The sequence below is a fragment of the Aulonocara stuartgranti genome, assembly GCF_965226115.1.
Source record: "Aulonocara stuartgranti genome assembly, chromosome: 5".
In the NCBI taxonomy this organism is placed as follows: Eukaryota; Metazoa; Chordata; class Actinopteri; order Cichliformes; family Cichlidae; genus Aulonocara; species Aulonocara stuartgranti.
The window spans coordinates 15,917,879-15,940,583 of record NC_138943.1 but is presented as its reverse complement, the minus strand read 5'-3'; the positions used below and the strand labels follow the sequence as shown (position 1 = coordinate 15,940,583).

The following is a 22,705-nucleotide window of genomic DNA, read 5'->3' as shown; positions in this document are numbered from 1 at the left end:
GTGACTGAAGTTAAAACTGTAGGAACGTACGCATGATGTTCAGAGTTTCTATGTGCATATACATTTTCATGGTTACCCGTGCCACTGAGTCATCAGAGTGCATGAGTTTTGATGGCAACGACTGGATATGGTATTAGAATGCATTCAATATTTAATCACATTTAATTAGATTTGTTTTGTTATCATAATAACACATTCAGCATGTGGATGAATACTGTAATCCACATGTGCGTTTTGTAAGCCAGAAAATACATTAGCGCACTGATGACGGCTAATGAAAAACTCCAAATGGGGGAAAAAAACAAGAACAGTTAACTGTGTACATGGCCTTGTGGTTCTAAAGCACTTTCATTGCTCTGCAAATTTGTGTTTGCTTTTCAATATAATCCCATCTGTGGAGACATTCACTCAGAGAGCAGAGACAGGAACAAACAGAACACTTCTCTCCATCTGTGACCTCCCAACTCCTCATCCTCCCTCTGAATGCATTGCAACAATGGAGAAGCGCAAGGGAGAGGGAGGAAGACTGCCTCGCTATTCAGGTAGCTACTGATGGTACACAAGCTCAAGGATAGAGGACTGAGTTCAGAGAACAGACGTGCGAAAGCGTGCAACATGTATGCAAGATATTCTGAAAATAAAAGAGGGATTTTTAACATGCAAAGGACTCAGTTACATTAGTCCATTACTTAGGAACAATTTCAATAGTATCATGAAAATACCAGATCACCTATGATGTATGATTTTGCAATTAAATAAAAATGAAGCACTTTAGAGCACTGTGAAATTCATTCCTTTTGACTGCATAATATGCTGTAATTTGAAATATTGAGTAAATATTATGTCATACAGAAGACTTTAAATTTGATTTATTAAATGTTACATGAATGTATACAAAGGTAAACAAGAAGAAAGCTGATGACCCTTATGCAAACTTATTAGTAAGTAATTAAGCTTGCACAGTCTTGTTATAGAGTCATATTTCCTTTCTCTGTCTCTCTCAGCCCAGTTTTTTTCTATTTTCTGAGCAACATCTTGAAAAATAGGGAGACCTTGATCAATGATGAAAACCTCAGACTGCGAATTGCATGCACAGCCCAAACAGCTGCAGGGAGTAGCTCAACAACTGTGAATCAGGTAAGTTTCTTTTATTTTCTCTCACTTCCCCGGCCTTTTTTATACCAAGTGATGTAATGCAGATCACTTGCAACTTCACTAAATCACCATACAGTATCATTACCATTATATCAGTCACAGACAAACCGCAGGAAGCTTGTTCTGCAGAAGTTTGTTGCCTCTCTGGAGTTTGAAGATCAGTCTCCAAATGCAGTTCTTTTTAATTCACTCTTGTTTATCTGTATATTAAAAAACTCAGAGGAGTGTGTCTGATCAGATACCTCCAACATAAAAAGCAAATGCTGAACATGTCACTCAGCTCATCATCATCAGCCAAAATAAACTGGCAACTGCATCCGTGACATTACAAACAGTGGAACATTTAGAATTTGGCACCTTATCCGTTCCTTCAGCTTCTAATTTTAAACAAAAATGTCTCTATTCATGTGCAGTTATTCTGGAAGATTCTACAGTGAACTTGCATTGCATATCTATGAAACTATTTAATTTATACTAAATTATCATTATTTTATTTTAGCTATGAAACTGAATACACAAAGTAAGCGTGCAAATTATGTTTGTTATGTGTTTAGATCCACTGAAATCTTAAAGTTTGTTACTTCTCTGGTCCAGTTTGCCACAGATCACACAACAGCTGCTGTATGATACTTGCAGATTTCAACCAACTCTGCTCCAAAACCAGGGCAGTGTGAAATAAAAGTTTAAATTATTTATAAATATATACTGTTGTAGACAACAAAAGGAATTTTAGACCAGACACTTTAGGGGTCTGCTCTCTGTTCAGTTGAGCTATTCCCCATCACTGTGGGTTTGGATAGGAAGGTGTTTGTGTGGCTGTGTGTGCAAAGAGAAGGAGGAACATTCAGTATTTAGTGGTTCTGAATAAACAGACCAGCTGAAATGATGTGCTTATGCTGAGGGTTGCTTTGAAATTGTATTGTTAGTTATACAATAATATTCATTAATGATTGCCCCTCCATCATTTAACTTCTTTTCCTCCTAATTATTAATGTGTATTATACGTACTACATGTACTATATTTACTGTTTATAAGGTTGGGGAAACTCAAAACATAATATCCACAACTTTTTGACATTTACTTACCTGGATGGCTGAGCATGCATCAAGAAGCTCCTGTTGGAAAAAATACCAATGTCTGCTATTGTTCTGTCCTCAGGCTTAAACTGGTATGGACTAATGCCACGTTTACATTTACATTTGGAGTTGCTGGTTGCAAACAGCATTCATTTCAACTTTAAAGTCATTATGACATCAGGAAACAGAGGTTTCCCTGATGTTTGGTATATCTGATTTGAAAAGTAAGTCAGAAATTTATTAGATTGCTTTGTTCGTGTGTGTGCGTGTATGTGTGTGAAAAACAAACAAACATGGGTACGTTCTAAAGAAAATACATTCACGTTGCATAATTTGGATTATGGGATTATGTGTTTGAGGAACATCAACATCAATCTCGGAAATATTAGGAGCATTTTATTTAAAATCCTTCTGCAAGGCCACCAATTACACAAAATTCAGTAACAGATCACAGGGCAACCCATTTTAAGCTATGTAGATGTCCTAGTGGTAGTGCCAGTCATCAGTTTCTTTAGTTTCAGTAAGCAACAAATGAGTCAACTGTGGCTTCAACTGAAGTCCATTAAGAGATCTGTTTATTCACACATAGTCGGCCGAGCACATTTACTTTCACTTTTTCCAACATACTTCACATTTGTAGTGTCTTTTTGTAGTGCCACACCTGACAGTTGCTCAGCACATCTGCCGAAATCAACACGCAAAGAGAAATTTTGTCACAGGAGAAGAAAAAATCACTCTGATTTCCATATCATAAGAAAAACAATGTAAAAAAAAACTTTTTCGTTCCCAAAATTGATTTCACTTTTTATTTAAAATCCATGCTATGTCACAAATCTATATTTTTTGTAAAGACTGATGGTTTATAGCGCTTGTCTAAAAAAGCTTAACCCTGAGTCTGAGGAACAGTTAAGCTACGTGCTGTGTCTTTCTACTGCTTTAGGTTCATTGAGTTGAAGCTTTGAGTGCTTACTGCATGAGCTTGTGCTCATCACATACTGTCTAAAAATACATTTTTAAAATGATCTGAATAGAAAAGGTTGATAACAAAACCATTTTTTAAATTCCTGTAGGTCATTAGTAGCATACAATCAAAATAGATCCTATGCATGCTTCAGCATGACTTAAATAAAGGTATCTTACACAATGTTCATAGGGGGGAAAAAACAGATTCTCTTTAGTCTTTAGGCCAGCTCATTAGATTTTTTCCCCCCAATATCTGGACCTGAGTGTAACCAGAGCTTGTCATTATTGCTACCACCTTTACAGTACCTAAAGGCAAGGGATGGAAAAAGAAAATCTTTATTTAGATCCATAAATTATTCATAGAGTATTACAAATGCTAGATACACAGATTAGGTAGAGGCATGCAGTTTTCACTCTGGTTGAGCTAACATTATTCAGACTCAAACAGTTTGTGTTTTTCCTCTCATCTACCTGGCAGAGAACAAGCGCTGCACTGCCTCAGACCTGTGTCAATGCACTCAGCATCATTTTCATCTTTGGCTTTGACGATCCACTTTCATGAAGAACTTTTGTACTTGCTGCGGTGCTCTGAATAAAATTTTAAATTGATTTTTTAAAAAGCTGGAATGTTCCTGTTTGCCCATCTGCTGTAGGTTTTTTCATACTGTTTATTCACAATAAGACTTTTTGGAGAAGATTATATGGAATCAAGCATTTTGTATAAAACCCCGCTTGACTGTGGAAGCTACTGAAAAGATCCGATCGGTCTTTGGTTCAACAAAAATAAATGGAGCAATAACAAAACTCAACTATCTTTGAACTGAATTCATTGCTCTTGGTGGAAAGCTAGTCCGTGAAAATAAACTATCAGTTTGAAACCACATTACAGCGTCAGTATAGAAGATTAAAATCAGTGCCCATATAATAAATGACCTTCAAATGTCCTATGTACTATGGAGATTATTTTAATTAAAAGCAAAAGACACAGAAATTCATCAAAATGCTTTGCAGTTTAAATTTTGCTGATTGAAATGAAAAGACCGTAATGTGTTACATTCACTCAGTGAAACTGTGAATCTGGTTCTCTGAGGTTTAGTTAAATATAGTTGTACCGATTGTGCGGCACCTTTGTGTGGAGACGACTGCTGTAGTGCAGAACATCACTGCACCAGCAACTCAAGTTTTCTTCAGAATAAGGCATTTGTTGCCCTCTAGTGATAATTACAAGCATGGATGTGTTTCCACACAGGACAAAAAGCTCACTTTCATAACTCTGGGCCCAGAGCTTTTTTTGTATGAGCGGCTCCAAATTTGTGTCGACTGAGTTATTTTACATGTGTGATGTAAGATGCACACGTGTATTCTTTTTAAATCTACATGCTACAGACCTAAATAAAACAATTTAAGTTAGCCCATATGGCAAAACAATTGTGGTGCAAATATGAAAACTGTTAACCCCTGAGCACAAGTCACTGTTCATATGCCCCCAAAGTTTAAGGTACTGATTTAGAGACATTTAGAGACACGTACTATATGTGTGAATAACACCATGTACGTACCACTCAACCCTGTTCTGCAAGTCTAAGAACAAGGCTCTATTTTACATTCATTTTGTCTCATTCACGCTCGTGTTATAGAAAATAAGTCAGCATGCTGCTTCTATTTTGTCACAAAAAAAATTTAGTAACCAGTATGAATCTTCCAGTGGGGTTTTTCCCTCCAGTTAGAGTTTATAATGCCTACAGTGTCAAATAAATCAGTAGCAAAATGTTCAGCGTGCTCGGGTTTATACACATAAAAATTTTTATAAGCTGTCCTTTTCTCTTGTATGTTTTCCAACTCTGGATGCCGTGATCCTGCCAAAGAGCTTTGTGTCATTGCACCTTCAGCTGCTACCATTAGAGTCTGTGTCCAAGTCTGAGGTTGTGGCTTCACTTCCAACTAGGGAGGGGTAAGGCCTTGGCTGGTCTAAGTTGACGTAGGTAACCTTCAAACTGATGTAGTGCTCTCCTTTCAGATTGGACAGGATGCGCTGCACTTCGGTAGCCAAGCTATGGAAGGTAGGTCTACACTCAGGCTCCGGGTCCCAACACGCCAGCATGATTACATAGCTGTGGAATGAATAATTGCGTAAATTATTGAATGAAAAGCTGAGTAAGTAAAAGAGTAAGCAGGTGAAGACACTACTGAATAACGGGCATTGTTTTTTCTCAAATACAAAGTAGCATAGGATTAAATCCCTGTGATTTAGAGGTATGCAGGGTGGAATTGAGGCCACTAAAGACATCAACGTTACATAATGCCGACGTAGGACAGTTTTCCAATTTCATTGCACTATTGTACTATGTATGACTGTGCAATGACAATAAAGAGTTATCTTATCTAATAATGCCCATATGCTACGGGATAGTGAAAGGGTGCTAATTCTTACAGGGTGTCTGGGCAATACTGTGGCTGCAGAAGCCGACGTCCCTTCAACAAGTACTGCGTGATGTCATAGGGGTCCACCTCTGGATACGGGCTAGCACCTCTGGTTAACAGCTCCCACAGTAAGATGCCATATGACCACTGTGAAACAGATAAAGAATAATATATTGTATGTATATTGATTGATTGATTGATTGGTTGAGTGATTGATTTAAAACAGGGCTGCCCAATCCCAGTCCTCGAGAGCTACTATCCTGCAGCTTTTAGATGCATCCCTACTCCAACACAGCTGAATCAAATGGCTTGATTACCTCTTCAGCATGCCATCATGTTTGGCAAAGGCCTGATAACAAGCCATTCATTTGATTCGGGTGTGTGGGAACAAGGATGCATCTAAAAGCTGCAGGATGGTAGCTCTCGAGGACCGGGATTGGGCACCCCTGATTTAAAATGATCTTCATTGGCTTGATTAATTAGGCACACTTACAACATCAGACTTGGTTGTGAACTTCTGTGTTTGCAGGCTTTCGATGGCCATCCACTTTACAGGGAGCTTCACCCTTTTGTGATCTTGAATGCTGTAGTACTCCTTGGCATAGACGTCTCTTGCCATACCAAAGTCAGCAACCTTTACTGTGAAGTTTTCATCCAGCCTGTCAAGACAAAACATCTTAAGAATGGACTATCTAGTTCAAATAACATATTTCTACTTTACATTTCTAACATGTAGACTAGCACGTGTACAACGAGTGTCAGTGAATATCAACCATGTTCTCTATGATGAGATCTAATGGTGTAAGCTTATACATGTTGAGTAAGCTATGTGTTTAACATCTAAACCAGCGGTCCCAACCTCCAGGCCAGTCCGTGAGTCGTTTGGTACCGGGCCGTGAGAGTTAAGGTTCGGGTGTGAAAATTATGGTTTTCGGGCTTTTTAGCGTTTTTTATTATTTATTTTATTTTTCCCGTGTGTTATGAATAAATTTTCCTTTTTTTGGTATCGGTACTTGTTTTATTTTGTTGTATTCATCTGCAACACCTTAAAGGCCAGTACATGAAAAAATTGTCGGACATAAACTGGTCTGTGATGCAAAAACGGCTGGGGACCTCTGATCTAAACTATCTTTCATGTAGAAAAAAGAATCTAAAATAAAAATGATTTTTTTTTTCAAAATCATGTTAATGTACATTTGTCACTTTTATCTAATACTTTTTTTTAACATTGCAGAAAATAACTAATAATTTTAAAAGATGCCTGAAAGCTGATGAATTTATTAACAAGCTTTGCAATGAACATCAAATTATTTTCATGAAATAATTTCATTTTGCTATATACAACTGACTACAACAATGTGTTCACAAATTTAAAACGGCTAAAACTGCAGAATTATTTCCCCTTATGGCCAACAACAAATACGTTTGCTTGTAGTGAGTCAAAGTCTTTCATATCAAGGCCAGTAATCAGTGCATGAGTCACACTCACATGCAGTTACGCGCAGCCAGGTCTCTGTGAACAAATTTCTTTTGGGCTAAGTACTCCATTCCCCTGGCAACCTGAAGACCAAACCCAATCAGGTCTTTCACTGTTGGATTCTGTAAAGGACAAAGAGTTTGTAAAAACAAAAAAAGAGAGATCTAAGGACAAAACTTGTAATGGCGTGAATAGAGCATCTTCACAGTCCCCACAGTTTAATTTACCCTGTTCTTAGAACGGATGAAATGGCGCAGATCTCCATGCTTCATATATGGCAGAACCACCAGGGGGAGCCCTTCTTTGGGCAGCATGATACCCAACAGTGACAGTATGTTAGGGTGGTTAAAGCCTTTCATAATGATCCCCTCTCTGAGGAACTGGTCTACTTCCTGGAAATCTGTTATCCCTGTTAATAAAACACATATAATAAAATACTTTAATCTACCAGCCAGCAGCTCACAAAACACCAATTTCTTTTATGAAATAAACTGATATTCACTTACTGTTCAGTGATTTAATAGCACAGTGGATTTCTTTCTTGTTGCTGTCTAACAGGTATCCATGATAAACTGTCCCAAAGTGACCTATATTAGAAGAAAATTGCCTTATAGGAATTCTGTGCTAAATTGGCAAATTAGTAATAACAATTGTACAATACTGAGGTTCACCTTTGCCAATAATCTGACTATCCTCAATTGAGAGCATCTCAGGTGGGATTAGCACATCTTTGACCTCTTCAAGAATATTGGAATTCAGGCTAACCATTGAGATATTGTCTCGTGGCATCAAAGGAACAGATAGATGATCAGAGCTGGCACTGTACAATAAACCCTGGAAAGCCAGTCCTGCTGAACCTGAAGTTTGATAGTAAAGATCTATTGTAATGCATTAGAGAAAAAACATAAACAGGCAAATAAATAACTGATAAAATCTGAGTACATGCGAAGAATGAAAAGCATGAAAGTATTTAATGGACTGGGATTAAAAAAAAGATTATCTATGCTCAAGTTTATATAATGTTCCTCAATAATAATAAATGTTCCTAAATAACTTTATTAGTCAGGTTGTTCTTTGACACATTAAACTGAATCAGTTCATGGCTTGAATCTCTCACCCTGTCTGTAGTCATCTGTTGGAGAAGAAGAATTATTGTTGCTCAGGCGTAGATTATGTGACATCATCGCTGATAAGCGATTCTCTATGGTGGCTGGAGGGGAGAATTCAATCAATCAAAATCAGTTAACAAAGAAAAATCATAGAGAGAGACAGGACAAAATACATTCTGAAGGTGTGCATATAAATTTAAAATAATAGCATGGTCATTTTTATAACAGTTTTTAGAATACACAGTTACAAGGTGCTTCATGCCACCTGCTAGAATATGATCTCAGTGGATTAGCTGAAACCTTATGTCATGAGCTTGGCCATGTAGAGCTTTTTATATATAACTTTTTTTTACTAAATTGTGAATGACACAAGGGAAGAATCCACTGAGGATAATGTGTGAAGCACCGGTGAGCCGAAGGTCGGCTAAGAACGACTGACAGATGCATGTAATTAAAATTTGTTGCAAGATTGCTTAGTAAAGTATGTCAGTTTATTGAAATGCATCACAAAATAGCAAAGTCTTTCTCACCTCTCTTTTTTTTCCTTAAATTAATCATAACAATTAATGCAAGGGCAGCTCCTACTACCAGTGCGGCAATGATGCCCAGGACAATGCCTGCAATCGCATTGTTGTTGAAGCTGTCATCAAAGAGCACTGTACCCATATCATAAACGTCATGGTTCACAAACACCTGCAGCAGTGGAAAATATGATCCCTCTTGTTAAATACATTTATTTAAATATGAGTCTCCATAAGTGATTTAGGATGGCTTAAACAGATGATTCTTACCCTAACAGGCAGCCCGTTGCTGGGAACAACCAGGCCTTTAGGAATCCTGCAGGTCAGCTCATTTTGCAAAACCTGCGCTTTGCAGACCGCATCACCAATGGTCATTGTGATCTTCATACATGTTTGTACTGCATCCAATTTTTTATGCTGTTACAAATTGAAAAAGGGTTTAAATATTAAAACACAAGCAGTAATTGTTGTCTTGTGAAGAATGCAACTACTGTTCCTGAGGTTTTTGTACAAACAGCCAAACAAATGACAGAGCAGGAAAAACTGCACATGAGTGTGTGAACATACATGCAGTGAAACCTCGTCCTCTCCTGGTTTTAGAAGTAATATACTGTCATCGTTTTCAAAGGGAATGACTTGGGCATTAGGGTAGTAGGAAAAGTTACTTTTCCAGGCGTCATTTTCCCCATCTATGTGAATAGAAAGCACTCCAGTTTTAAAAATGGTATCTGGAATTTGTTCTGGAAAAGCAGGAACCCAGCACTCCATGTGTGTGGCATTTCTTGTGCCACTGCAAACCTGAGGTAAAACAAAAAAATAATATGCTGTTTGCAATCAAGTTAAAATTAATTAACTGAAAAATGTAACTGCATTAGAAAAAAATCCCAGTAAAGTTTTACAAAACCTTACTTACCCGTTGAAGACGCTCACTGAAGTGAGATTTCAGAGTGTACTCAACCACAATTTTGTTAGCAACATCAAGATTCTGACCTTCTATCACCAGCTTGGAGCCTCTGTAAGGCAATATAAATTAGCATGCCTGCTAGTTTTGATGAGGAACTTGGTGGTAAGCCTATTAGTTAGACCAGTTTAGTGTCATACCTTTGGAAACTGCAATTCGGAAACACAGAGTTTATAACAGGATTATTCTTGTAGGAAAACATCTTAGTGTCATTCACTTGAAGGCTGTCAATAATGACTTTCACAGGTAGTTCCCCAACAGCCTCAGCAGCTTCTGTGTGGCAGACGATTGAAGACAAAGTCCCCTTTCCTTCAGAAACACTGAAAGCAATAGAAATTCAAATAACCAACTATACATAACTAAGGCTACCTGCTTAAATGCACAGCAAAACCAATGTGTTGTAGCGTCTATGTTACTCACTTTTGAATGGTGCAGTTTTTATCTCCAATTTTGACATTTCTTGTTACTCCTGTGTTAAGATATCTGCCTGTTAATGTAACCACTGTTCCTCCAAACAAGGGCCCGTAATCAGGCTTGATTTCTGTTATGCTGGGTGTCTAATAAGAAACACACAAAGTAAATCACATCGTGATTCCAAAATGCATTACAGAAATTATTTCTGATAATTAGAAAACAGAGAGTTTATAACAGGGTGGTGCCATTTAAAAATTGATCTCACCACAAATGACAAGCCAGAAATCTGAGCTGTGCCTTCAACTGAGAAAATGCCCTCCACCTCTCCCTCATTCACTTCCAGAGTGATGTTGAGTCCCTGGTTTGGTGTCTCTTCCCTGATTTTGCACACCAGTCTGTATTAGAGACACAGGGAATGGCATGTCTGTTAGTTCTATGAGAGAATATGAGCCATCTGATGTTTCCCATAAAGGGATAACAAACGACTAACAGAATAAAAGACAAATCATGTGAGAGAGAAGATAAAAGTTAATGACATGCAAGAGCGTCATATTTACGAGTGGCGACTGAAAAGAGGGTCGTCAAGGTTAAGTGCTCAGAGCATTATGAGAACTCCCCGAGCTGTTTTGCGTATAGCAGCATACAAGACTATGGTCGATGATCAGCCCTTATTAAAGCTATGAAAAGTTTCATTCAGGAAAACTTATATATCTAATCTGCCTCCTGAAACCAAACTAGAACTGAGTCCACAGGAGCAGGCCTAATAGCTCAAGGCTCTACCTTCTACTCTACTTTTGGAAACTCTAGGAAAAAAAATAAGCCTGTACTCTGAGACCCAAGAGGACAACTAAATTCAATAAGGACGAACTGTAATCACTCGACCGTGGCTCAGGGGGTTGGGAATCGCATCTGTAACCGGAAGGTCGCCGGTTCGATCCCTGGGCTCTCTGTCCAGGTCGTTGTGTCCCTGGGCAAGACACTTTACCCTACTTGCCTACTGGTGTTGGCCAGAGGGGCCGATGGCGCGATATGGCAGCCTCGCTTCTGTCAGTCTGCCCCAGGGCAGCTGTGGCTACAACTGTAGCTGCCTCCACCAGTGTATGAATGTGAGAGTGAATGAATAGTGGTATTGTAAAGCGCTTTGGGTGCCTTGAAAAGCGCTATATAAATCCAATCCATTACTCATCTGCCTGTTTTCCTTAGTGTTGCTTTTCTGTTCTTGACATCACTACGCTGTCAGTCTCAACGCTGTTATTGTCATTCTTGTCCAATAATCTTTTTCCCTGCCTCCTCTGAGCCAATCAGCCCCAAATTATTGTTTTGCACAAAAATTTGACCAAAGATGTCACTGAGATGTTAAGAACAGAAGTTTATATGTCTGAAATAATACATCAGTTATATAACCAATAAAGAGCTCAATACCATCATTTTTTAATTAAGTCTGAGCAGCACATTGAGCAGCACTTCCAACACGAGGAAATGGACTACACGTGGGATTGAACTACTCACCTGTTACTATTGCTCTTTTCAGGCAGGACATCACACACGGTCCCCGAGCCCACAGTAACGATGTGGGTTTTGCCACTGATGATGGGCGGCCGCAGAACAGACTGAAATTCTGATCCGCACAGCGTCACTTCAGTCACACCACCAGCAGGGACCATTTTAGGAAAAAACTGGAAAAATAAAATTACCAACATAAATCAGTAGCTAATTATGTGTATGTATAATCAGTGTGACTGGAGGAACTTTATGACTCATTTTGTTTAACCATGCAATGGCTTATCACAGAGTCACACAGAGTGACAGATCTACCTCTGTTATGATGGGTCCGCAAGACTTTTTGTTCCACTGTGAGCTACACTCCTCCTGCCTTGAGCAGATTCCCGAACACCAGCCACAGTTCATGAAAAACGGAGCGTTCAAACACATGGGGCACGTCTTAAAATGTGCACACCCTGGTCCTGTAGAAGGCACCCTGAACATCTTGATCGTGGAGAGAGTAAGATGAGGGTGTTATAAAAGACATACAAGGGAAAATTCATCAAGAGATAAGCAGTACCTGTGGCAGGTATTACGAGTGTTACCTTATTTCCAACCACAAAGAGAAGTGAATCCTCAGAGTACACAGCTGCGTTCCTCGAAACTGCAGTCTCTCCCAGTGAATAGTTGGCAAAAATAATATGGTTATAGGAACTTAGAATCACCTAAACATGTGAAACAGAGAGGTAATGTCGCGAGGATTCATGGAAATCATAGCAAAAACATCTACATTCAGTACTTTATAATGCATTCAAACTTCAGCGTACTCTCCAGCCCAACACCATGTTATTACCTGGAGTATCCTCCCATCTGACGTGCCAAAATGGCCCACCGTATGAGTCTCAATCGTGTTCACCAGAACTGAAGTAAACAGTACATTTCTCATCTCACTGTTGAAGAGATCGATTCTGTAGTATGGCTTTGACACCAGAGTGGGCTTATCAGTGCATCTGCTATCAGAGTTCTGTACAAGCAGAAAAAACATGTTTACACATGGACAGCTCAAGGAGTTTCATCTTCAGCATATCTGCCTCTATTCTAGAATAAGTACATGAAGACGTGTTTGTGTGACAAGAAAAAGGGATGGAAAAAAATTCTTAATTGTATTCATTTATAGAGGAAGTGCTGTAGTTTCCTCCAGTCATGGTAACAAGCCGTGAGTGGAAAGTCATAAAACAGCAGTGACCTCAGCGTTGTTGACTTGGTGACTGTTTCTCAGAGTAGTTTCTGTCTTCTGCTGAAACTAAACATTTGCATGGTGGGCGTGCAAAACATGAGTTAGACTGGTTTAAAAAAAAGGTCAGCAACCAGAAAAAAAGCAGGATTTGCAAGACTGGTGAGGTAATTAAGCTGACCTGCCCCAGCATGCCCATATTTGAGTTCTCACTTCAATGTCCAATTTTTACACCATTTGAGCTTCTCAGACTTTAATGCTTAAATAGAAATGCAGTTCACTGTATTGAACACACCAGATTCAATAAGTAAAAATCTTGCCCCTCACTTCTTTCATATTCATCCTATTTCCTACTCAAATAGAGATGAGTACAGTCCAACACTGACCCTCCCCTTGAAGTTCCACATTTTTATCAGCAGGATTTATAGCTTGTGTTTCCTGGCACACATTCCCGTAGGTGTACATGCCTGTGGGAGCTCAAAGGACACAGACTGAGCGCCATAAAAGGAAAGACCACACCTTTATTTTATTTTGACGTGAGGAACCATAGCTACATTCAAGGTGTTTCAAGAGAGAGGTGTGCATGTTCTTATAAGGCTGAACCTGCCTTTACCGTCCAGTACCTTTCTCTTCTGTATTGGTTTGTGTATTTGGAAGTTGGGGAGGAAATATTCCACAGTGAAATCCACTGACCTGCTAGGACTGGAAGGACACGTGTGCTGCCCTGAGGCAGTTTGTGTCCTCTCAGTTATTTGTTTTAAAATGAAAAGAAACTGCAACTGTTTTTTTTACCAAAGCCTTGTACTACAAACAGTTCACACCTTTTCATTGAGAAAGACTGAAACTTACTGAGCAGTGACTGAAACAGAACAGAGTAATGGTGTCGCAACATGCAGGTCACACCAGTGACTCATCCATCCCTCCCTGTTCTCTCTCTCTCACACACACTCACCTTCATCAGATTTACCGCAGGCAAACATCATTTTCATTTTCAAGATTTATGGACTAACTTTAGTTTTACTTTGAATATACAATCCTTTATTGCTCAAGAAAATAATAATACTGTACTGTAGACCACTTTGCTCTCATCACAAATGACTTAATAATACAATGCTTGTCTGGACAAACCATTTCCTGTATGGGCATATAGTGATATTCTGATGACACTCGAGCATAAAAAAAAGAGTTACTCACTTCATGTGGGCAGTTCTCACATGGCTGGAAGTGGCAGAGACCTCTGGATAGCTGCTCTGTACTTGACTTACAGCAGGCCTCCTCACCAGCCTCGATTTCTTGGTTTATTTTAGTTAAAGGAAACGTACAGAGGGCTGAGTTCTTCTGAGGCTGGCCATGCTTGTTTACCTCCGCGAACACCCCATACAAAACATTTTCTCCCTCAGCTACCCTCAGCTCATCAGCCAAGTCCTTCCCAACTTGCCCGAAATGTGCTGCCTGTAATCCATTATAAACAGTACCCTTGAAAGTCCGTCTCCTTCTTCTCCTGCGCTTTGGCTCGTACCGACACTCCAAAATAAGCTCTCTGTACATCCACATCTCTGGATTAGAAATAGACAGTCGTCCCAGACGAGTCTGAAAAGCTGAATCGTTTTTGTAGGGATTTTCCCTCTGCAAGGAAAGAAAGTAGACATAATCCTTGGCAGAGAAACTGTAGATGTAGTTAATGCTGTAAGAGTCACATAGTCCAGGAAGCACTGTCACGTTTGTGACCATGTCAAAGCCATCTTCAGTTGAAAGTGGCCTCAGCACTGATAATGACCTCCTTGGGTACGTCTGTGTTATTCTGTCATTGACAGAGGCTGCAACAAAGAAGTATGATGTCTGCCCATCTTCAGCGATCATGGCCTTGGTACCAAATGGGCTGGCCACACAGTCACGACAGTAGGTTGGAGAGTTCCTTTTTTTTGTGTATAAACATTGAGGTGCAGGAGCTTCAAGGGTAATGTCAGTAAAGTAACAGATCCCATACCGAGTACTTCCACAAATGTACAAGTATGGAACTAGATTTAGAGCAGGATCCAAAAGCAGAATCTCGTTGTCTGTATCCACTGGGTCCTCGGGTTGAACTTCTACATCGCATGCCAGACAGGTTTCACAATCAGGACTGCCTATAGGTCCAGTTTTCACCTCCCATATTTTATTCATAGAACTGTTGACTCCCACTACCGCATTCTGATATCCAATGTAAACTTGTTCATTATCCGGGTTCACTGCAATGTTCTGTATTGGTTTCTGGGTTTGGAAGTGGGGGAGGGAATATGTTACAGTGAAATCTATGGAACTCTGAGGTGTAGAAGGACATGTGTGCTGCCCCAAGGCAGTTTGTGATAGCATCCATATCCATACTGTCAACAAGGCAGTCAAACTGACCATTTCCACTTTATGGTCTGCTGTGAATAAATGCTACCTATAAGACAGTTTTCTCAAAGAAAACATTCTGGAGAACCAGCGGGAGCTCTGCAAGAAAAAGCAGAGAAGGAATGTTGAGATTTACCAGACAGGGAGCTGTACCACTGGATTCTCACATTCAGCCGAGATTCTCCACTTCATACTGTAAACATTTTAGCTTACTTAATCTGAGACACAGCTGGAGAACTGAGGAAGGAGGAAAGTATCAGCTGCTTTTTTTCTTTTTCTTTTTGAGGCTCTTGATTAAGCATTTCCTTATCTTCAGCTGCAAATGCCTCATTTTAAAAGGTAGTATTACCTAATATACGCAGTCACGGCATGTAAAACCCAACAAGAATTTGCGAGGATAACGATACAATCTAAAGCGGACAAGAAACAACGCGTTGTAACATGTGGAGAAACCATGGGAGCGTTCAGCCCACCAAAACTACACAAAATACATACAGAGTAACAACTACATTACATGTGTCAAATACACAAAAGTAATAGTTATTATCAGTGCAAAACGGTCATGGAGGCTTATAAAGGACTACGTTACTGTAAATTTCATATTACTATATGACATAACTTCTAATGAAAACCATGATACTACTACAGTTAGAATCATTTGTATTAACTCGAACTGTTTGGATAGGAATCATTAACATGGACCAATAGCTGAAAGTTCTCCGGAACCAATAAAATTTAAGAAATCTTTAACAACTTCTTTAACAAATTTGAATCCCTCAGAGATACGTATGCTAGTGAAGTTCCACTCACCTGACAGCGACTGAATACCTCTATCAATGAGTTTACACTGGCACTGAATTCCCCCATTCCTTTAAGATCTCACGTCAAAAAAAAAAAAACCAAAAACAAAACAAAACAGGAAGTTACTAACCCTTCACAATAAAAGCATTCCAGGCCAGCGGTCTTGTGTCTAAAGGGTGATTAAAAAAAAAACAAATCAGGTCATCAGACCTACAGAGAGATTTGCATTTTTACAGTTGTATGGCACTGTATCGACGGGAGATCTGGATAAATTATAAGCCAAATTTCATTGAAAAAATAAATACTGTGGAAATTAATATCCTTAAATCCTGCCATTATCGTGCCATGGTACATCTAAATGTCTGGAACAATATTCATTTGGTTATTATTACAAAACAAACGATAATTCGTGGCGTTTTTGTGCTGTAAAAATGAGAATGACACTGCCCGTTCAAACAAGTTTTCTAATATGATTCAATGTTTAATTTTTTAAACTGTTAAAGACCGGAAATGCCATCATCATTCTGACTCGCTTGACTGTGGACTGTGATATTCCCTAAGCGGGTTCTGCCCTACCAAGCCGCGCCTGCAACGAGGAAGTATGAAGTAGTTGCTAAATTTGACCATCCGCATAATTTCCTCTCCAAGAGAGCTTTGTCATATTTCATCCTGAAACATATTTCCAGTCAGACTTAAATTTTTGTGGAAAAAATCTTGGCTTATGAAAGCAGTCTGTAGCTTATATCAGCGCCTGAGGGACATTTGCCAAAAATACATTGCTTTTGGATGAGGAACAGTTTCTCCTCAGCAGCCAGAAAGTTATGGGAAGAATGTATTCCATTCTCCTGACAGATCACCTAAAAATGTATTAGTGATATAAAACACACATGGAAAAACCTCAACTTTGCTCTGTTGGATGATGGTACATGGAGGCTGTAAAAGTTGAGGCCAAAATGACCATCACTGTCATCAGTGTGCCAACAGAAATGCTATAATGTGGATTTATACTCCGAAGTTAAACATCTACTACTGAATCCAAAGTTCAAAGTAAACATATGCTGCAGTGTCACTCAGCAGGCTTTCACTTCCAGACCTAAAACCATAAAAATCCACAAGCAACCATTACTCCTAATGTCATAGAAAAAGTCTGAGGTAGTGCAGGAGCAAAAAAAAGAAAAGAAGTTTTTTCCTTTCTTTCTTTCTTTTTTTTTTTTTTTTTTTAACTCCACAAGGACTTGCTGGACTGAGTCAGAGTGAGAAACTAATCAAACAATCTGCCAAAAACAATAGCTGTAAGGCCATCATGTTTGCTCCTCAGCTTACATCTGTGTATCTGACAACCTGACTCATAAGACATGGGCCAAGCAAACAGACTTAGAGCTCACTGCAGTTTAGATTTTGATTTGGCCCGATATTAAATCCCCAGAAGACTGTTTAAAGTAAGGGTATTCAAACTTTTTATTATTATTATTATTATTATTATTATTATTATTATTATTATTATTATTATTATACCATTTTGGAAGTGGAAGTGAAACTGTACCATCTGAAATGTTGTGTTGTCTATGAATTTCATCTATAACTTCAAAAATTTGGACATCCTAACAACTTTTTAAAAAAAATTATTATTTGCTAATCTTGTGTGTTCCCCAGTCACACCATAGTTACCCTGGTAGCCTGTTTATTTCTCTGTCTGATGATAATAATGAGTCACTTTTGGTCCATCCTACACATACAGTACTACATTCAGTAGTTGGTTTTTTTTCTTTGACTGCTAGACTGAGATTATAGATTATTTTATTGATGCATGAGGGGATTCTGTGAGTTTCATTAAGGACTTGAACGTTTATGTATTAAATCCTGCTTTTAGACAAACATTTGATATTCAGATTTAAGGTGAGCACAGAGAAACTAGAGCTAAAGAGAAATTCAGCCAGAGAATCATAAATAATTCACCTGCACTTTCCTACTCGCAGGAGAAAACATGAAAAAGTGAGAAACGTTTATTGTTACCCAACACTAAGCTGTTACAGAGGAGACAAAGGTTACAAAGTTTCGAGTCGCCCTCTAGTGGTTACAGAAAGCGTTTGTTAGTGGGACCTTGCAGAGACTGAATCGAAACTGAAATACTTTCCTGAAAACGGCTACGTTTGTTTTTTTCTTTTTGTCACAACCGGTTTACATTAAGTTCCGGGTTTTGACTGGACAGTTCTTTCTCTAAGCTCTCTCAGATTTGCCTTCAACTGCTTTTACAAAATGTCAGAAATCTCTGAAATCGATGAAGGATTCTACTCCCGACAACTGTAAGTACCAGCGATGTTGTGCCAAAAAGTGCACACCTGCCAAAAAGTGACCGGCGGTATCGTCTAAAAAAATGAATGATTGCTGGTATTTAAATTGTTTTAAATGACTTATGACACTGTGTGTTCTTTAATCTGCACAGTTATGTTCTGGGCCACGAGGCGATGCACCGAATGGGCTCAGCCAAGGTCCTCATAGCAGGAATGAAAGGTCTGGGAGTAGAAATTGCCAAGAATGTGGTCCTGTCCGGAGTTAAACATGTCACTGTCCAGGACGAAGGAATGACAACATGGAGCGACCTGTCATCTCAGGTATCCAAGAGGGATGCGTTTGAGCTGATTGCATAAACACATAAATATACAACAAACTTTAGGAAGCCTGTGTGATGAAGGGTTACTAAACCGAGCTGATTGTGATCCTGGTAATGGGAGTTTTGTTTTTTCAAACCTGTTTTTCTTTTCAAATGTTATCAGACTTTAGGATGAAACTGTGGCACTGATATTATTCCATGATTAAATAAATCCTCAATATTTCAATGTTAAGTGATCAAATGATTGTGCACATTTAGTTTTGCTTTTCCTTTCACGACTGAGGACACCCGCCTTCTTTATCATGCGCTGGGAAACACCTGATACATTTTGAGATTTCTCTTTCACTCTTGAGCCTTGACACAGGCAAAACAACAAATTCAAACAAATTCATTTATTTTCTTTCATTGATACAATTCAGAGTCATGGGGGGATGAGTGGAAGAGAATGGATGGATAGATGGATGGATGGATGGTCAAACGTAATACAGCAGGTGGACCTTGGGTTGAGATTGTTTTGTCTTCAATTTTAATTGTTCCCAACAGTTTTTCCTGAAGGAGTCTCATCTTGGTCAGAACCGGGCTGCATGCTCGGTACAACAGTTGGCAGTTTTAAACCCGCATGTGGTTGTGGAACAATATACTGGACCACTAGATGAAAACCTTCTTCTGCAATATCAGGTATTTTAATCTTTTTCCCAACAATACTGTGCTGATGTCCACTAAGGTTAAAATAATATTTTTTTTAAATTTCTGGAACCAAGAAACTTTCTGCCCTTCATTAAATTAATATTCAATTCATCAAGGCCAAATCACAGTGCACATCAAGCAAAAAACACCTTTCTGAGTAGGGGTGCTATGTTTTTACAGGTAGTGATCCTCACTGACTCCTCATTGGAGGATCAGAAGCGTTTTGGGGAGCTGTGTCATTCACATGGAATTAAGTTCATTGTAGCAGACACCAAGGGGCTCTGTGGGTAAGATAAACTCTGGAACATGTACTAAATCAACATTATGGAACAATCAAGAGAAAACTCTCAATTGCAGTCAGCTGTTCTGTGACTTTGGGGAGAAATTTGAGGTCTTGGACCGGGATGGAGAGATGCCTGCATCAGTGATGATACAATCTATTTCTAAGGTAAAACTTTCCATTTTATTTTGTGCTAAAGCTAAATTGCAGATCCAGCCATACATTTTGAAATCCTGGTACTTCATTTATTTCTGTGTAATGTATATAACAGATCGTATGAGAGGAACCCTAAGTGAATCCAAGATATGCTTTCAAACTCTGACCATTTTAATGACTAACAAAGTGTTGCAAATAGGTTTACTTAACAGGCTTAAGAATTGACAGTTAGCATGTCTTTATTTTAGGATAATCCTGGAGTGGTGATCTGCACAGATGACCAGAAGCACGGACTCTCAGATGGTGATAACGTTATTTTTTCTGAAGTGCAAGGCATGACAGAACTAAACAATATGGCCCCCGTGGGAATTAAAGTCCGGGGTCAGTGTTGGCAATTTCTTTCCTCAAGTTTTCTTTTCATGACATTTTTAACCTCTATGACGATCACTACTCTAAAAATCTGATGCAATTAGAGATTTTTTCTTTTTCTTCTTTATCATCTGCAGTCATTATATTTTTATATTTTCAGCATTGGGTTTGTATTATTTTTCATTAAATTTACTTTTAACTTTTTTAATTTCAATTTACCATAAAAACCTTCGTCATTTGTCATCTCAATCATTAGGCCCATATTCCTTCAGCATTGGTGACACTTCAGCCTTTTCTGAGTATGAACGGGGTGGAGTGGTGAATGAGGCTAAACAGCCAGTCCTGCTAAATTTTGTAGGTGCAAGCGTTTTGTTTCTACTTTAGCTTTTAAACAATAAATCCATTGTTAATGAAACAATCTCATTTTAATTGCAGAAACCACTGAGTGAGGCTTTACAGGACCATGATCTGCTGGTAATGAACGACTATGGAAAAATATCTCGGCATCAGACCCTGCACTTGGCTTTCCAAGCACTCCATAGCTTTGTGAAGAAAGAAAAGCGACTCCCTGGTCTCTGGTCCCAGGTCTGTAAATCCAGCTACGGTGTTGTAGTTTAACCATTAAAGCACTTTACAGGACTGTTTCCACTCACTTGTTGGTGCTTCTACAGTCCGATGCGGATTACCTGCTAACCATAGTGAGAGAGCTAAATGAAGTCGCACAACTGGAAGAGCTAGATGAGGTCACAGTACAAAGCCTGTCGTACACAGCCCAGGGGGATTTGGCTCCCATCAATGCTTTCATAGGAGGCTTGGCTGCTCAGGAAGTCATTAAGGTGAGGTCTGAAGAAAATGCCTGAAAATGTTCATCTTTTGGGAGGGGGGGTTCACTCATCATAAACTATCACTGTTTACACTGTATAATAAATAACATTTGTATTTAGCTGAGTTGACCAAGTATTGTGTGTCTTTTGTAATATTCCTGCAGGCATGCAGTAGGAAATTCACACCTCTTCAGCAGTGGCTATATTTTGATGCACTGGAGTGCCTGCCTGAGGATCAGCCGACAGAATGCTCATTTGCGATGGTATACCTTTAAAATATAGATTCCCGGGCTATCAAACAAGCTCTCCATTTGACTGATATGAACAGCATTAAGGCGCATTTAATCTGTCTCTTTTCCTTTTCATAGAACGGCACAAGGTATGATGGACAGATTGCTGTGTTTGGCTCCGCGTTCCAGGAGAAGCTTCAACGGCAGAAGTATTTCCTGGTGAGGACTGATTTGACATTTGTCCAACAGAGGGCACACTCTGCACTGTAATGCAGAAACTCCATGTGTGTTTTTCTTTGATCTTGTCTGGTGTAAATGATGGCACATTCAGGAAAAAGCTGTGATTCAGGTGGCATTTCCTGGCATCTTTGTAAAGGGGCTCTTTAACAGTACTTGGCACTTTCCCTGTTTCCTTTAAAAGTGTGATTTTGTGCTGGGTTAACATTTTTAAGGGAGACAGTGTATGCATTTCTTTTATCTTTGTCGCAAAGTCTGCAAGACATCAGGAAGTACAGGAGCTACTGAATGCCTAATCTCTATGTAGTGATGAGCAACAACAGATGAATGACTTTCTGCAACATTGTAAAACACATCTGACAATTTCATTTTTTTCCTGTTACTTTCAAGGTTGGAGCTGGTGCTATCGGCTGTGAGCTTCTTAAAAACTTTGCCCTTATGGGGCTTGGTGCAGGAGATGATGGACACATCACCATAACAGACATGGACTCAATAGAAAGATCCAACTTGAACCGCCAATTCCTGTTCAGGACTCATGATGTCGGGGTGAGAAGCCACACAGTATATTGTATCACAATTCTGTAGAGAAAAATGTAAAAAAGTATCATAGCACATCTCTGCAAGTTAACAGGGCTTTACTTACAGGAGAGGCTTGTGATGAAGGTATTATTACAGCCTGAGATGGCTTGTTTTAGTTAGTTTCCTAAGCGGCTCTATCAAAACAAAGCTAGATATTCATCTTGAATTGATTAGCTCTTTATTATCATTTTGTTTTTAATACATTTTCTTGTTCACATACGTTATGTCACAGACTAACTTTTCCATTTTTGTGCGTTTGTCAATTGGCAGAAACCTAAATCAAAAGTTGCAGCCAGAGCTGCGTGTGACATAAACCCACAGATGAGAATCACAGCACACCAGAATCGCCTTGATGCTGACAGTGAAGGAGTATACGACTACTGCTTCTTCATGGGCCTCGATGGAGTGGCTGCAGCCCTTGACAACGTGGAAGCCAGTGAGGACACTTAAGTCATCTTTATTGTTAATATCGCCATAGGTTCGGGACATACCCACATACCCATGGTGTGCAAAAGAAGACTAATTATGAATAAGAAAAGAGATGTAAAAATATGGGGCATGGGTATTTAAAAAATGAGGTATTGGTGTAAAAATAACGAATTATACAAATGTTATTATAGCCTATATACAGTATTTCAGTCTACATATAAGATGTCAAGTATAAAAATTATTTTGCAGTCTATAGAAATGATATAAAAACATTCACAGTTTATATTTACAGTAAGTATAAGGACTGTACAT

At 39.0% G+C, this 22,705-nt stretch overlaps 2 protein-coding genes across 3 annotated transcripts in view; one reads left to right on the top strand and one right to left on the bottom strand.

Moving 5' to 3' along the window:
* Positions 1–2,608: 2,608 nt before the first annotated feature.
* On the bottom strand, positions 2,609–16,086 carry LOC309706666 (macrophage-stimulating protein receptor-like). 2 transcript variants are annotated; one of them, XM_082533392.1, is made up of 21 exons: positions 16,001–16,086; positions 14,009–15,289; positions 12,434–12,604; positions 12,186–12,305; positions 11,914–12,084; positions 11,608–11,774; positions 10,364–10,493; positions 10,105–10,241; positions 9,825–10,004; positions 9,637–9,736; positions 9,291–9,521; positions 8,994–9,140; positions 8,733–8,895; positions 8,211–8,303; positions 7,765–7,971; positions 7,600–7,680; positions 7,321–7,502; positions 7,106–7,215; positions 6,110–6,275; positions 5,627–5,763; positions 2,609–5,306 (listed from the first exon to the last, which is right to left on the bottom strand). In XM_082533392.1, exons 2-21 carry the CDS (start codon positions 15,203–15,205, stop codon positions 5,081–5,083), a joined length of 4,116 nt encoding a protein of 1,371 aa, XP_082389518.1. In that variant the 5' UTR covers positions 15,206–15,289; positions 16,001–16,086; the 3' UTR covers positions 2,609–5,080. The 2 variants fall into 2 exon arrangements, with proteins under 2 accessions (XP_082389518.1, XP_082389519.1); XM_082533393.1 differs by having other exon boundaries at positions 7,765–7,950.
* Positions 16,087–18,090: 2,004 nt separating this feature from the next.
* uba7 (ubiquitin-like modifier activating enzyme 7) overlaps positions 18,091–22,705 on the top strand; it is a 33,295-nt gene continuing 28,680 nt past the window's right edge. The window contains exons 1-13 of the mRNA XM_082532533.1: positions 18,091–18,294; positions 18,435–18,603; positions 19,146–19,280; positions 19,470–19,576; positions 19,647–19,737; positions 19,974–20,106; positions 20,351–20,448; positions 20,530–20,679; positions 20,766–20,930; positions 21,083–21,181; positions 21,287–21,367; positions 21,776–21,931; positions 22,235–22,400. Coding sequence (XP_082388659.1) covers positions 18,248–18,294; positions 18,435–18,603; positions 19,146–19,280; positions 19,470–19,576; positions 19,647–19,737; positions 19,974–20,106; positions 20,351–20,448; positions 20,530–20,679; positions 20,766–20,930; positions 21,083–21,181; positions 21,287–21,367; positions 21,776–21,931; positions 22,235–22,400 — 1,597 coding nt within the window. The 5' untranslated portion in view covers positions 18,091–18,247. The remainder of the gene's footprint in view (positions 18,295–18,434; positions 18,604–19,145; positions 19,281–19,469; positions 19,577–19,646; positions 19,738–19,973; positions 20,107–20,350; positions 20,449–20,529; positions 20,680–20,765; positions 20,931–21,082; positions 21,182–21,286; positions 21,368–21,775; positions 21,932–22,234; positions 22,401–22,705) is intronic.